We start from the raw sequence: 17,052 nt of genomic DNA on the forward strand, positions 1-17,052 counted from the left end.
GCCCGGCGGGAGGCGTTACCGCCGCTTGAACCGGAACCGCTTGGCGGGGGCCGCCCGGGGCGGCTGCTCCTGCGGCTGCCGCTGCCGCGGAGGCTGCGGCGCTGCCGCGTGGGTGCGTGCGTGGAGCGGCCCGGCGGCTGCGCGGGGGCGAGGGAGGAGCGCGGCGGCCCCGCCGGCGATGGGGCTGTGCTTCGGCGGGCCCTGCGCTGCCTGCCCGCGGAGGAGGGCGTAGCTGCCGCAGCCCACGGCGGCGGGCCGCGCTGCGGGGCTGCCTCCGCGGATGAACCGCCGGGGGGATCCGCCGGCGAGTGCAGCCGCAGGGCGCCGCAGCCGCCGCCTCTTCCCCCGCCGCTTCCCCGCGTCTTCGCCGCTGCCCATGGCTGCCCGCCGCCCCTGCTGACCGGCCGCCCCTCGCCTCCTCCCGAGCCGGGCCGGGCCGGGCCGGGGCTGGGCAGAGAAGATGGGGAACACCACCTCCTGCTGCGTGTCCTCCAGCCCCAAGCTGCGCAGGAATGCCCACTCCCGGCTGGAGTCCTACCGCCCCGAGGCCGAGCTGAGCCGGGAGGACACGGGCTGCAACCTGCAGCACATCAGCGACCGGGAGAACATCGACGGTGAGGGCGGGCGGGCGGCCCTGGGAGACCCCGCTTCCCTTCCCCTCCCTTCCCCTCCCCGCGACGGGGCCGCGGCGCTGCCCCGGGCGGCCGCCCCGCGGGTGGGGCCGGGCCGGCCGGTCCCGCCGCCCTGCCCCGGCGCTGAGCTCGCTGCCCTGGCACCGAGCCGCTCCGTGCCCCTCCGTGCCGCCACGGCCCGGTACTGCTCCTCGTGTCCGCCCCTGTGGGTCTCCCGGGGGTGTGGCGGTGCATTGCGCGGGGTTTAGCCTTCGGAGCTGCTCCTGTCCCCAGGGAGGGTGTGTGGGACCCTTGCAGCCAGCGCTGGGCAGCAGCTCCCCCTCCCCGCCGCATCCTCTGGCAAGGTGCGGTGTTTTGGTCCCGGGTCTGCGCTGCCAAGACCCTTCTCCCTCCAGGGTGCCGTGAGGTGACATTGCTGACACCCGTCCCCGCCGCGGGGCCCAGTGGCTCAAACACCCGTCTCGGTTGTGGCCCAGGGCCGCGTTCCCGGCAGGGCTGGGCAGTGCAGCCCCCGCGGTGCACGGCGAACGTCACCTGCCGCGGATGTCACCTGCCGGGCCTCTGCAGGGGCGAGGATTTAAAGGACAAACCCAGGCAGCAGTAAAAGTGGGAGAACTGTTTGCCATGACAACCTTCCCCATTACTGTCATGATGAGGCACTGCTCTATGATATCATGAATGCCACCTCTCCCTCTCTTTCTCTGCAGTGATATTCAAAAAAGCCATATTCCCCCTGGTTTAGTAATGACTGAATGTGCTCCTGTTCTGACTAACCAGAATACAGCTTAATTTTAAAGATGTGGTTTAATGTATACATGTAATTTAGTTTTCGATTAGCTGAAGTACTTAGTTCTAAAACTTTACCTGATAAAAGGTCAGCTATCTCCTGGATTAGTTTACATGAACTGCCTTTGGTAGAAAGCCAGAAAGAGGGACCTCAGTGTGCTTCAGTTTGCCTTCCACTTTTTTTCCATAGGTTATTTGATTGTGATTTTATTACAGAGTTTGATGTTAAGTCAGTTCTTGATGCTGGCAAAGTTATGAAGCCCATACAAGCAGGTAGATCCCCTGTCTAGTTAAGTTTATTTCTTATAATGATATACATTCTGGAAATATGAATATTTTTCAGATGTCTTTGCTACATGCAGCTGAAAAATAGGAGTGTAACAGGATCAGTAGATGGAAAAAAATTCATAATGGTCTGGTCTGAGCAAGCCAGGGAGATGAAAGAACCAATTGTTGATCCATGAATGATTGATTCTTCGAGCACCAGTGTTGTCCAGCATAGCAGCATGCAGTGCTCTCTGATGGTACGGATTTCTCCATCTGTACCAACATAGCCTACAGTAAAATTTTTGGTCCGAGATGTGTGGGTTTTGTTCCTTGTTCTTGATTTTTTTAATTGGGGTGGGAAGAAGTGCATAGGTGGAAATAGTAAGTGCATGTGCGCTTGTTAAAATATGCATGTAATGCATAGAACTTCCTGCATCTTAGTAATTTGCAAAAAAAAAAACCCCAAATATTATTATTATTATTATTTTTTAATTGCTTGTTTGTTTCATTTGTTGGAGAAAGGCATGTGTGTGTTCTGTTTCACTTCTCCTTTAAATGATGGGATGTTTCAAGCCTAGAGTTGTAGAATTGTAAGCTGTTGTTAGAACACAGAAAATACCTTTTGTGTTATTTCTTTTTAAATTTTGTTGCTTTTGGTCTGGGACCATTATCAGTACAATGTCACATTTTCTAATGGGCAAGCTATCTTTAATTCTGAAAAAGAGCAAACAATTTTGAGTTTCCTTTTTGTGCCTTACTCTAGTCTTGCCCCTTTTTACGGATAGATTCTGGGAAATAAGTTTTCACTGGGGAGACTGATGGACAATAAATGTCTGTACACACAGACCAACTGGAGACACTTTGGGTAAAACAGCTTTTTGAACTGTCCTTTGTTGCACGTCTGTTACCCTGGAGTCTTGTTCACTGAAGGTCTTTTGGTGAAAGATGGTAGACTGATTACTGAAAGTAATAAGATGATACCATGATTGTGACATTTTATTTCCTATTAGACTAGCTACTATATTTTTGTTGTCAGATTGTTTGAAATTGCATGGCGTACAGATATTTTGGATGAGACACTGGAATGGCAAAAAACCTTCACAACAGAGAACTCTAATGACATTTTCATCATTTTACAATGATGTTCTTTACAATGGAAGAACGATAGCCTGGTTATCTGTGTTGTGAAGAGAAAGTGCTGGATGATGATTCCTTAGTGTTCCTGCAATTCATAAAGTATTTCCAAGAGTTTCTCAAATGGGTAATGTTTCCAAGTTTATGGCAAAGTGATGGCAAAGGCTGATGCACTGAAACCTTTTCGACACTTGGAATTTACGTCTCTCACTATTGTTGCAGTGAGAGCCCTTGCACGGGGCTCGGAACACGCGGCGCTGCCAGTCGCGCTCTGTCCCCAGCGAGCGTTTGTCTTTGAGTGGTACTTTTGGGGCCTTTAACAAATCATGACACGCAGTGTCTGAGTTAATGTGTTTCATGTGGAAGTTGCTTTCATGCTCGGATTCATGGAAATTCATGAAACGTTTTATCTTTTGTAGTGGGTAAAGCTGCTTGAATAAAACAAGGACTTTTAGAACCTTTAAAGCAGCTGTGGGCTGTTTAAGCTTTGAAAGAGATGAGCGGTTTCCACTGTTTTGCAGGCCCCAATTCTGGCAATATGAGGGGGAGAAAGAGAAAGAGGGGGGGATGTCAGACCTTTAAGAGTGATTTAACTAGGAGTTTTAGTATGGGGGTAACTGTTTGACGTTTGCCACTCGTATACTTCATATGGATATATTTGTTAAATCTGCCTCAAGATCATGCCTTGGAATTCTCTCCTGTAATTCAAGCACAATATCCAGTCCAATGGTATTTATTCAGAGAAGGATTGGAGGAATTCTCCTTCTGTAGGAGTGGCTTTTATAGCAAGATTTTACCTCTATGTCACTGGTACCTTGTCAGAAAATCTCAGTTTGTGTAATATTTCACAACTGTTTGTGAAGTGGTATCTGAAAGAGAAGGGAATTCTGAAAGATATTTGATGAGGAGGAATTTATTGAATGACTTATTCTGGAGAATGATAATGGTCATTTTTGCTTTCTTCCTTTTTTTCCTCCCAAAATTTCTAAGAAGGTAGCAGATTTCTTTAAAAACCTACAAATGTGAAAAATTGCCTCTCTGAATATTGTGCAGTCACCAGAATCCTTTTTTTTGTTCTCATGATAAGGAAGAACACCTAACAGATGTTTATTGCTGGTTTTTTTTTGAGAAAGAGCAAGAGGATAAATGTAATGTACAGAGGTTACTGTTTGTTTTTGATGATTTATTGCTGAGAGGAAGCTTCAACATTTTTCAATGCTTCACATTTAAAAATTTGCTTTAAGAAAATCATGGCAGTGGGTTCAGCACTTGCAGATTCCTAGCTCTGTTTGCCTTCAGGACGTTTTTTACAGCAGTGTTAATGACAACAACAAGTAAAAATGGTAGAAACCTTCGTGTATCAGATTCTGTATCTCATTTGCGTATAACCTTTTATCCGTACGAGCACCTTGGTGTATGCACTGTCTAAATCCTGGGTGCCTGGACTGACCGTAGTCTGGTCTCCACTTATTCTTCACATCAGCCAGATCCGCCACTGGTTTCGCTCTTGAAAAAGCTGCATGTGCTCAAATGTGGTTTCTCTGTTTGAAGCATGATTTCTGTAGTAAGAGTTTCAAGTATGGAGCTGTCGTGAGGGGGCGCGGGGGATGTCTTACCACAGATACGGTGATACGAAGCAAAGTTGATACCCTGTGATGACTTTGGCCAAGAGACTGTTCTTGAAACAGAGACTAGATGGAGAGTTTCTTTGAAGGAAAGACAGTGCTTAATGATTAACCCCTCCTCTGTCTTGTCTTTACCTTTCTTCCCCCTCTGACCCTCTCCAGAAAATGAGATTTTTTCCCCCTCTTTGTAAATTCCTGCTGATGTCACTGAGTCATTTTTCCTTTCTAGCTCAGATAGTGTCATCCTGTGCAACTGTGCATCACTGATAAACCTCTTCAGCCCTTGTCATGATGGGCCAATCATGTTAATTTTTTGCTGCATAATGCACAGGCTCTTAAGAATTGACTGCTGTTTAAAAAGCTCTTTATTTGTTCATTTATATACTTTTTCTCCACCTTCTTGAGTGGGAGTCTCTGAAATGAAATTAGTTAGTATTTGTGTGTCTCTGCCTACTGGGTTTTATAGGAATTGTGAGATTTTTAGCAAAACACAGGAAAGTTTTAAAATGTCTGCCCTATATACCTAATGAAATTTTGTTGAAAGGGAGAGTGCTGGTGTTTTCAAGAGCTGGGACATGACGGGTTGCACGTTGTGAAGGAATTGACCTACATTCATAAAAGTCAAGATACAAGCACTTCAGAAGCAAATTAAAGATGTACTATGTTGCACGCAGACATTCCTGCTAACAGAAAGGGTAGCCCTTCTTTAAAAAAATTGTCTATTTGGTTTACAGAAAAATCTTTTCCAAAATTTTCTCCTTCCCTCAGCCAGAATTCCTGCACCGAGGTGATCTATATGTTTTTGAGTACTGTTTGCACTACCGACCTAAGCATTTGTCAGAGGTCATGTATCAAGGTACCACTGCAATCTGGTGCATCAAAAAATTAAAAATAGAACCTGCTGTGGCCTACATCACTGAACGTGGTCCTGTGCTGCATGCTGCTGGTGATGCACATCTCACAGCTCGCTTTTGTCTTCTGATATCAGCTTCATCTCTTTATTCTGTGCTGTGCCCTCCTTCTCAAACAGACACCATCATATTGTACAGAGCCTTCCTAAAGCCTCACTTTCACATTGTTCACATTAAATCACTGAATTTGTGCTCTTTATGAAGTCAGTATTTTCATATTTAGCTGTAGAAGCTGTCAGGCACACATGCTAAGGCTAATCGTATTTGAACTTCTAACAGATTTTATTAGTGCACTGCACTGTGATTAAGATTTTCCTTGAAAGTGAGTTACACAAGATCAGCAGCCTTGGCTGGGCAAATTGGTCCTTGAAGCAGAATGACAAGATGTAAAATTGTAGGTATCTGAAAACAAAAGGACTCCTGGTTTAGAGGTATTTTTTTTTGCCTTAGATTTTACATGTAATAATAACAACATATTTAAAAGGAGTGGAAACCTCTCCACTGTGTGGCCATAGCTATTTTACATAATTTTCTGTGCTTACTGAAGGTTTTTCAGACTTTCAGGCTATGTTTACTGCACCTTCAGGCCTTGCTTGAGATCAGATGGTACAAAAAGCAGTCCTGAAGTTTGGCACCCACGTGGACACCATTTTCTGACATATGCGAGATGCTGTTTGCTGTGCACATACAACTCCCCTATGCTTTTTGTAGCTGCTCTCTGTGATGTATTGTGAGGCTGGAAGGGGAATAAGTGAGCAGAGCCTTGCGCTGCTTAATAGCTGTCCTGGTCCCACCAGCCAGCTGCAGGTCAGACAGAGTCTAAATATCTTCCCGTTTAATATCTTTGCAATATGATATACCCTTTATCAGTGGAAAACAGAAACAGTGTATAGCTTTTCTCTGAGCTTTCTATGTAGAGATGAATCAGCATTACTCTTGCTTCTTTTCTTTTGAACTCGGATAACAAGAGCTTTTAAAATCTGTTATTTTTCTATGTCCATTCTGATATATGCAATGATATTTTTTACTTCAACCTGCAGAATATATAATGTATGTGCCATACATCTCTGAAATGTGTGTGAAGAGCTAGTAAATATTAATAAACTTCTGAAATTCAGTAATTTGTTATTTAGATGGAATACTCCCAGCAGTATGCTTAGGTGGTGCCTTCACTGGAGTAGTTCTTACTCCCTCTGTGTCTTCTGTAACAGTTTTGTCTCCTTACAGTCTAACTTGAAAAGCACGTATTCCAGAACTGCTGAAATGGACTGTTGGGATTTTCATGTTTCGCACACTGAAACTTTTTGCAGACGTTGACCAACATTCGGAGATGGTTTTATTGAGGTCGACTGCAACTACCTTTGTTGCAGATTGTGTAGACCCCATTTGTCATTGTAATCCGCATCCTCCAGGCAGTTCAGTTTGAGCGTCAGCAGCTCTTGAGCTTCTTCTGGGAGGATGAACTGAAATTTAGAGCCTTCATTAGTCTGAACTAAATGGAGAAAGAACTGGGAAGCAGCAGCATTGTCCTGAAGACTAGTCCTTAGCTGGTATAGAAGCTGGCCAAGGAACTGTGGTTGACATTAATGGGAAATTGCAGGTGGAAGCTGGTTGGAGAATTTGCATCAAATCCTTTTTCCCCCCTTTTGTTTTTATTTGTTTGTTTCCTTTCTCCTTATGCTTGTCACATTTTTGGCCTGTAAAGGATTTATTAGACCAACTGTCATTCAGCTAAGACAAGATGAGCAAGAATGTACATTTTTTCATTAACTGGTGTTATTTACTCCTCTCTTTTTCTTTGCAGAATAACTCTGTTTCTGTTAAGTCAGGCTAATGTTGTAACCATTTTACTAAAATACCTTTGCCATCATAGATGCCGTTTGCACTGCAAAAGTCTTGCTCTTGTCCTATAGCTTACAATGGTTTGAACGAAATGTATTGATAAAAGCAATATTTTTGTCCCTTTGAGTGGCACTTTATTACTACCTTTGTTGGTGTAAAAATATTGCAGGAAACTATAATGTTTGAATGCTAGGCCAAGTTTATGGAGTAGTGCTAATCCTAAGATTTGAAGTGAATTGTTGTCCACCTTGCAGGGTGTTTCCCACACTCTTCTCTCCTGTGGTTCTTAGAAGGGAAGAACATCTGCGCTGGGATCCACTTGTATCTCTTTTTGCAAGAAGAAAGTCAGGCTTCCACTACCGATTCATAATTTTCTGTGAAATAAAAAAACCAAAACAAACAAAACACCCAACTTTAGTTAAAAAAAAAATGTTTCTCAGGCTTTTTTGCTTGCTAGTTGTTTTTTTTTGTCTGCAAAATGCTTCTTATACAGCTGTGGCCGAGATCCAGAAGATATCAGATGGAAAGTGAAAAGATTTACTTTCAACAGTATTGAAAGTAATATGAGACTGTGTTGAAATTTTAAAAGTTTCTTTTCTTCGAGGTATTGTTATTTAATTAAGAGTGGGAATTGATATTCCTGAATCCAAAAGTTGGATTGTAAGGAGCCAGAATTGTTACAGAAGATAAAGAAAATGTGGTAACTGCTCCAGGTTTTTGTAAAGCCGGGCTACCCAAAATGGCATGATAAGGTGCATTGTTACTAAATGAAGATGTGAGACTGCTGGTACAGGGATCCTTTTAGAGATTTGGAGCAAATTAGTGGATTACTGGCTTGCTTAAAATTGTTTCTGCTATGCAGTTTATCCCTGCACGTTAGTATTCTGGGAAATGGTACCTTTTTGTTGCTATGTTGTCATGTGTCACATCGTCTTACTGGATGCTCCCAACTGATAAAGGAACTTACTACCATCTTTGTTGCTGGGAAGAATGCATTGATTTCAGATATTGCAAATAATATTGCATGAGAAAGAAACTATACTTGATCAGCAAATATGTTTTTAAATACTATCCCATACTTTTGCACTTCTGTGTGAACTTTCTAAGGATGGGGTAATTTAGGAATTGTGAGTGTATGTGAGGTTGTGTATGTGAAGTGACTGGCAGTAGTTCTGCTTCTGTGCTTGGTGGTTTTGTTTGTGTTTTTTAGTATTTATCAATAGTTCCGTTTTACATCTAAATGTACTGTGGTTTCTTTATCCCCTTTTCTGACCTTCTTCAGGAAGAAGATTGCATGAGTTGAAGATGCAAAGTTGCAGCTGGTCCTGAACAAGGCAGGACACGCTTCCCTGCTTTGGCCAAAAGAAACTTTCAGGCTGTGGTCATTGAGCTTTACAACCAGTAGTTGCATCTCTGAACTACATTGTGAGCTATGGTATTCTGTAAAATGATGCAAGTGGTGGTGTGAAGACCTTAAAGAAGGTCTTTCAGCATTTGAAATGAATTAAAGCTCTTGATTCCTGAGCCGATGTTGAGAGTTTTAGATCTTGTCTGTCTTCTGGCTTGAAAAAAGTTGCCTGTATGTTATACCATCATATATGCAGTTTACATTCAGTAGGATGTAGTCTCTACTGATTTGGTGTGTGTACCCCTGGATTTCCTCCTCCTCAAAGAATTCTATTAAAATAACCAGGGTGAAGTATAGGTTAGAAAAAGTTATCATTGAGAGCATGCAGATAATCCTAATAGAATTTTTTATTTCTAGATGGTGGTTTTGTTTATTATAGGACTGCAGCCTCCTGTGTGTTTGGGAGATAGTATCGTAGCTGTTATGCCTCAGGATCTATATAATCTGTTCTAATACCTATTTGTTTTGTTTTCATGTGGAGATCTTGAAAGGATTTGTTTTGGTTTTGGTAAGTTTATGAAACTATATAACTGAAATCAACAGAGATAAAATTCATAATTGTAAGTCCAGTTATTGCAGTGTTTTGCCAAACCATTCAGTGCATTACTGTGTCTGTACTTAGGAAAAAAAAGAACAGTTTTAGTTCTTCTTAGAAACAGTTTTATTTCTGGTTGCAAATACAAGTTCAACTACAGCTGTAGGCAGGATCTTAAATTATTTGGATCCCTAAACTCAGTAAAGTCTGTTGAGGATGATCTTTCTTACATTTGAAATTCTCTGCCATTATCACTATAAAAATAGGGAATGTGATTAACCTCTTGACATAATTGTTCAGATATATGGTCTGAAATTCTAGTGTTTTGAATATGAAATAGTAATCACGGGTAGATTTGTCTGCATTTGGAACACACATTTCCTGAAAAGAGATTCTGAAATGAAGTTACAGGAGATTTCTTGTGATTAGTATTTTGTTATTTCTTGCTATGGGGTTGTATGTAGTAGATTAGCAGTTCAGATGTTAAAATAAGCATCCGGATAAAATCCAGCTTCATGAGTGAATGACAAGATCTTTTGCATGTGCTTCTACTAAAACTACGTGTCAGTCCCACCCGATGCTCCCTGTGACCATGGAGCTCTCAGGGGCACTTTGTTCTCGAACCTTTTTGTTGTGACTGTTCCTACCTGGCAGAAATCCAGAAATCAGTGGAGTGTGAGAAGTTTGTAGATGCAATTGCATTTTAAGCTTTCAAACCATGCTTTTTGCAAGTAAATGTCCTCCTTTTTTTGGGTAATCCATTTGAGATGGTGTCTAGTATACTGCTTAGGCAATATACAGTTATCCTTTCTGTGTCAGGCTTAGAAAGAAATGGGAATTGTTGTAATTTTACTGAGGGGTTTGTGCACTTTTCAAGGGTTTAGATGGGAGAAAGATTCCTCTAGCTGAGGTGGTCCTGGAGAGCCAGTCTGTGATTAATAAAAATAGGTAGTAGGGGAGATCTAAATGGTTGTGTGGTGGAGAAAAACAGACCAATACTGCCTTTGAAAGCTAAAGCAGGCAAAAAAAAAATCCATATATAAGCAGTGATGTAAATTCTGCATCTCGGAACTTGTTTCCCTTTGGCAAAATTGATATTTAAGTGAAAGGGACGTTGCCAAGTTAAATTTAACTGGACACGAATGTTTTGTGAAAAGTAAGCTCTTGACCTCAAGTCACATTTCTTTAAAAAATATTATAGTAAACAGTTATTTTTATAACAAGAATTTGAATCACAGTTTATGCAATCCAAACACTGAAGCTTTATGTTATGCTCCATGGGAATCTGAACTTATATTGAACAACTGCTCTTATATTTTGGTTGTGTGGGTTCTTTTATTTTTTCTGACTTCATCCTTCAATTTTTACATATAAATTTGTAATTCAACAGCACTGAATTTATGTGTGGGTGTAAGTAGAAGAGGAGAAGAGATCTTAAGGAAGCCATCAGCGGTTCTTTTGTCTCTGGTGTTGTGTAGGTGATCTCAAAACGGGTTCATGTGGATATCAATATACTTGTTATTTGAGAAAAGAATGTGTGAAGTATGGTGCTTTTTGAGACTGTGACGTTGCTGAGCTCGATGTGCTGAAGAGAAGGCGGCTGTGGGCAAGCTGCTGCCCGAGAGAAGGGGCATGTGCAGCGAGGTCCTGCTCGCGTCTCCCTTCTCCCCATTCCTGGTGGCCAAGGTTGTGGCTGGGGGCCTCTTCTATTCCTGGGCTGCTGGATAACTGCATAGTGTCCACCCAGCATGGCATTTGTCCTTGGGATATTTGGGAGCTTCAAGAGTCTCCAGAAGTGGGGGCAGCGCCTCCTGGCTCTGTTGGAAACACAGACTGGGGGTAGGCAGCTGACTCTTACCCGCTCCCCGAACTTTTTTGCGTGTGCGCATTCTTGAATGAAATATTTGTAGCTAAGATTTTATATTTAACAAGTGTTTTGGAAAATAGCATTTTTAAAGTAAGGTATTATTTTCTCCTTTTTGCTTTGTTGCTAATATAATGTTAAAACTAGCTGTGACCTGAAATATAGATGTATTTCTTTTAGCTCATTGCCCTCCTCCATACCTGTAGCTTCAGCAAGATCGTCTGATTTTTCTCTTCTTTCCCGTCCCTTTTTGTTGTATATGTGTGTCAGTCTGCCTCACTTGCTCCTGCCTGTGCTTCTCAGCCCAACCTTTTTCTCCTCACAACAAACACGAGTTCCCATGTCTGATCTCATCGCCACTTCTTCGACCCCTTCTGTTTTGCTGTGCTTTTCGAGCTATGAAGAGTACACAGCACATACAGTGTATTCTAGAGCAGAGGCTGTGTGATGACTCCAGGATGGCATCGTAACTTTCAATGTTGATTTGAAAACTCGGTTTTAGATTACAGCATGTTTGCCTTTTGACATTTGCTGTACATTCCTAGTTTGCTACCTCTCATGCATGTTGTACAGTCAAGGAAATAAAATAATCCTTGTTCTCTCAGATCTGTGTGACGCTTATACACATAAAGGTAAGACTTCTGTGTTTCCCCTGGACTTTTAAGGAGAGTTGAATGTCTTTTTGATGTCTATCATTTTCTTCATGACTTTTGGAAATGTGTGCTTTATGATGAAATTGTGTCCTGGATTACAAATAAACCATGGTGCATGACTTGTAATTCTTAAAATAGGTTCTGAGGTTGTGTAGGTTTTTTCTTCTTAAAGTGTAGTGGAATGCATGTACGCTGCTTTCTTCTAAATGAAAAGCTGAAAAGTGATTTAGTTAGTAGCAATATTAGCAATTCAAAGAAGGAATTTCTTGGTAATTGCCATCTCTGTAATTGATAATCTGCCCATGCTTCAATGTGTCCAGCTGTATGTAAATCTTCTCTAATTACATATTTTTGCATTTCTTTCCTCATGTAAATGAGGAATCTCCTCGGTTGCTATTTGGGGACTCCAATGTGATTGATTTGGCATCACCTAATTGAAATGCAGGTTCTGTAGCTGGAAAAGGTTTTTCCTTCTTACTGAGGGAGTGGCATCGTGTGACTTCTGAGTTCTGAGGCAGTTGATGGGTTGGTGATGCCTGTTCTGGCCAGGGTGTCACCCTGGGGGTGGGCAGGGCTGGCACTGTTGGGGTGCTGGGTCCAGCCCAGCCCAGCCCTGTCCCACCAGGGGTGATGGGACCAAGGAGTTTTCATCTCCCACTTGTGGCCCATGTCTGGTAGTTCATTCCCTTGGTTTTGTTTGTGGCTCCTGTCCATGTGAAGGTTTTATTTTGCGGCTCTGTAGGTCAGAAAGGCTCTCCAGCCCTGTTGTCTACCTGTTCTCGGAAGGAGTGTTTTGCAGAAAGCTGTTGAAATGGTTGTGAGTGCTTCCAGTGCTCTACTTGCTGGCCATGCCAGCAGCTCTACAAGCTGCTTCTTCAATCTAATCACGCTGTGCTACTCAAACCTGTAGGGAATGTGACATGTGAAGTCAGCCTGCTGCCAAATGCTGCTGTAGCTCTATGACTTGTGTTATTTATGTGACAAAAATTAGTGGAGGCATTTAGATCTCAAGAGAAAGTACTGACTTGCTTGAGCCATCATCAGTTCTTATGTGGGGATTTTCATCCTGTTTTTCATCAAGGCATTTAATGCAGGTGTACCAGAAATAAGCTGTTAGAGGTAACCTATCAACAAGGCGGATGGGGGGAAGATAAGTCCTGGTATAACCACTTTGGCAGGGGTGTAGTACATAATTTGGTATTATGAAGCTTCAGTTTAGCAGTGCATGTAAAGTGTACACTGAAGTCCATTGCTAGCTGTAAAGCACTTATATTTGCAAAGATATTAAAGCGTCTGAGCTTGTTCTTATCTTGCAGTTAAGTCCTATGATAAGTTTGCTAAACAGGGCCTGTGTGAGAATAACACTTGTTAAAATAATTGAGAACATGGAGTTTGCTCTTGCGAGATGCTCAGGATTCAGTTGTGTGTTCAGCAAAGCACGTGTCGAGAGGCTATCGCATCTGATTTATAAATAGTCCTGTTAAAGTCCTACTGCTCGCTGCAGTTCTCTTTCCTCAAGTAACTCAGGTACTTTTTTTTAATATGTTAGAAAATAAAAGGGAAAGTATATGCTGATAAAGTTTTGTTGTTGATGTCTTCTAGAGAGTTGGTAATATCTAGCTGTAATCTGGAAAATAATTCTATCCAGGAGCCTGTTTAATCTCTGGAAAGATCTCTGCAGCATCTTTAAAGTAAGAGTCTGACAACATCTACTTATCGTTTGGAGAAAAACCGAAGACTTGGTTCAAGAAAGCAATTTTCTGTCCTTGCTACATGGCATTACCTCTGTCTGTCTTGCTCTCTGTGTGTGTTTTCTTTGTTTACCCAGTATATTTTCATTGGATCCTTCTCTTTTGTCTTCTGTTTATCCCTTTGTGGCAGGGTTTATTGTTTTCCAACAAGTAAGCTTTCTTACCCTAAGAGACTGAAGTTATTATCCAGGAATGGGTCATGATAGCATTTTTCATCCCATAAATAAACTTCTGTTTAGTGGGTTTTCTTGGTGGAGCCTAAAACAGATATAAGGAAAAGGGCACAGGTTTCCTATGACAATATATAGCAGTTAGCCACAGGCATGTGCCTATGTATCTTAAATAAATAACGAATACCGTGGTAGTTACCATTAATTATTTCCATTAGCTTAATTCCTTTGATTAAAAGGGATCATTATCATCTCCATGGTGGTACATTGACCTAATAAACAATGGAGAATCAGAAATTACTTGCAGATGAAGGTGGTTGTGATGAACAACACTCTTTATGTATTCATGCCTGTGCTTATTAATATCATATATTAATAATGGGTGACTTATTGTGTTTTCACGCTCAGACAACAATAATGTCCTCAGCTCTGTGTTTACCAGAAAGATGGAATTAAACAAAAAGGATTGATGAGATTTACAAAGAAAGCTGAAGGCAATTTGGATATTAAATAATCTTGCAAATACTGTGCCAGACTCTGGGAAAAAGAATTTATTTTTGAGTTAATGTATGTCCTCTTCCCCTTAATGGCAATTCTTTGATTTCCCCGTTACAAAATACTTCTATTTTTTAAAGGCAGTATCTTGATGCCGCAAGCTAGCACTGTAAATAACAGTGGGCATCTTTCAAGCAAAGCAATCTCCATGTCAACAAGTAAATTTGTGAGGGAATTAAAAGCCCTTGAAACACATGAGAAGACATATGGCAAATGGGTAGGGAAATACTGTTTTATTCATTGGTACTACAGACCGTAGTAGGAATTTCAGAGTTCCTAAATTGCTTGCTTAAATACCCTTCTCTCAGCTCTAAAACTCACTTGGGGTTAAATACTGATCTGTTGTAAATACCCTTAACTGAACTCAGTGGAAGTATGTTTAAGAAAATGTATCTTTATTGTCCAAGGTGATGTATTGAGGCAGCTCTTAAAACCAAGTTTTGGGAGTTCCTTGAGCACACAGCAGTTTTCTGAGGACTGGAAAGAAAGAAATTGAGAGTTTTTCTGCCAGTTCAGGTCAAGTTAAAAGTTAATCTAGTTCTTGTAGTAAAATCACTGATTTGAAAGTAATGTAGTGCTGTAAGATTTATGGAATAGGTTTTAGTTGTAGGGTGAGTTTGGTTTTTTGTGTGTGTGTGTATACATGTATGTATATATAAAAACTGCCACAACTAAAATCCTTCTGTAAAGAAAATAAGGGATTCTGTGTGAATGTAGAAGCCATGGGGGCATAGGTTTCTGCTGGGAACATATAAATCAAATAGAGTCAAAGGTAACAGCTGAAGACTTTTATTCTTCTGTGTTGTGGTCCTTAGTTGATGGCTCATGTAGGAGTTTTCATTCTCAGTGCTCCGGGCTGGCAGCTCCGCTGCTGTGGGGCTGGAAGCGCCCCATGGACTCGCGGGGTGAATGGCACGTGGGGCTGGTTGGGGTACCTGCCTGGGACATGTGTACAACAAGATCAGCAGCTTCGCTCTTCCGTGGAAGATGAATTTAGCATTAAATGGTGCATTTGACTTGCTGTTTTCTTTCTGAGTGATGTTCATCCCTACTTAGAGCTTAATTTATAATTGCTCTGATAGTGGTTACAACCTTGACCTATTGAAATCCTTTCACAGCTTTTCTAACCCATCATGGGGTTTAGCAAAGGACAGATCTTTTTCTTGTCTCAAATATTTTCTCTCTGAAAGTGTATTTAAAAGGTAGCTGACCAACTACTCTTCTGGCTCCTTCTCTTCCTTCAGACTAAGGGTCTCTTACTGCCGACCATATTTTCTGATGAATATTTGTTTGTAAAGAATATGCTAAGATATTCACTATATAAGGTTGACTTTCATAAATGCAAACCATTTGATTACTCTGTAAGATTAAAAAACAAATGCAAAATAAGCCTTTACTAAATGTTCTCTCTTTCCAAAAAGTGCCTTACATATTTATCTTCAAGTGTTGTATTACCGTGTAACAGAGGATTTGAGAAATCCCACACTTGGTCAAGATCATGTATCAGAGGATGTGCGCAGAAACATCTGCACTGCGCTATATTAGACGAAGAGCCTCACAGAACTGAAAAATACCTCTGAACGTGTAAAAGATTGACATGGGGAATAGAGTTGTCATTGGATGTGACCCTTTTTTTAAAGGAAAGATAATACTAGCTTAAAAATATATATAAATGTATATATCTATCTCTATATATGTAAATATATAAATTGCTTGTTTATAAACTTCTGGGTTAGATTTGGGTTGCCTCTTGTACAGGAAAGTAAGTTAGTCCATGGATTGTTTTGGAGTGTGCTCCTGTATTCCCAGGCAGAGGGTCACATGCTGGAGTCCTCCAGAGAGGTGCTGGTATGTGAGCAGCAAACATCCTTAGATATTTGACAGTCGAATCATGCTGAGCCTACGCTACATTGAGGTCTATGAGCACACGCTATGACAAGTTTTCCAAGTCAATTAGAATGTTGAAAAATACAAATTATTTTTTGTTTGTTTGTTCAGAAAGATCATTATCACATACTGCTATGTTTTATAAGGACATGAGAATCAGATTATAATTTCAATGTGAAACATGATTTTAGTGCTTATGCGCTAAAATTGTGTGCCCTTACAGACTGATGTTTGCTTTTGGCCTAAAGGGAAGAGCAGGGGTCGACTTGCCCAGAGCCGGCTGTGGAAATGGCACAAGCTTTCCAAAAGTAAGTTGTTAGTTTACTTCAGTCCTGGCTTCCTAATTTCTGCAGGAGCTGCCGGTCAGCCTTACGGTGTCTCTACTTGTTAACTTTCTTTCCTTAGAGTGCTGGGGGTGATTTGAGTATTACATGGCCTATAAATACTTCTTGGTGGGAACGCAGTGAAACCATCAGCTGTGCTTCATAGTCTGGGTTGTGTGAAGGGGAAAAGAAACTGAAAACATGAAACTTCTGTTAACAGTTAAATTTTTGCTGCTCTGTGTGTTGCATTATTAGCACACTGAGAAGAAAACTGGATTTATCTTGGGAAATGCATTACTATGGGATGAAAGGAAGCATTTGCTTCTAGAGAAGGTGTCTTCCAGAATATACTGCACTTGATTATATAGGCAGCTTTAGTAATTGCAAAAATTATGCACTTGAAAGGTAAGTAAAACACAGATGTTAAGCTAAAGTTGAGAACTAGCCACATGGTGAAAGTGGATGCGCATTTAAAATCCAGTGGTAATTTAAACAATGTTGTAGGGGAAAACAATCTAACATTGCCCCCACACCCTGTACTGCACTTATTCACAAGATAGATATTCAAGGAGGAAGCAATATTGCTGCTTGAGACCACAGTCAAGTGTTCATGCATTTATGGTGTTATTGTTTCGGTTCCCTTTCATTTCCAGTGAGTAGAAGAACCTTTTCAAAGATTGCATTTCACAAAATATTAGTGTTCAGAATA

General features: G+C 41.5%; 1 protein-coding gene across 3 annotated transcripts in view; it reads left to right on the top strand.

Moving 5' to 3' along the window:
- Nucleotides 1–460: 460 nt before the first annotated feature.
- Nucleotides 461–17,052, top strand: part of CCNY (cyclin Y) — a gene marked incomplete at both ends in the record, with an annotated part of 121,187 nt that continues 104,595 nt past the window's right edge. For all 3 annotated transcript variants that reach the window (XM_080339929.1, XM_080339930.1, XM_080339931.1), the window contains one exon: nucleotides 461–614. In XM_080339929.1, coding sequence (XP_080196055.1) covers nucleotides 461–614 — 154 coding nt within the window. The remainder of the gene's footprint in view (nucleotides 615–17,052) is intronic.

This window comes from Nesoenas mayeri (assembly GCF_963082525.1).
Source record: "Nesoenas mayeri genome assembly, chromosome: 2".
Classification (NCBI taxonomy): domain Eukaryota; kingdom Metazoa; phylum Chordata; class Aves; order Columbiformes; family Columbidae; genus Nesoenas; species Nesoenas mayeri.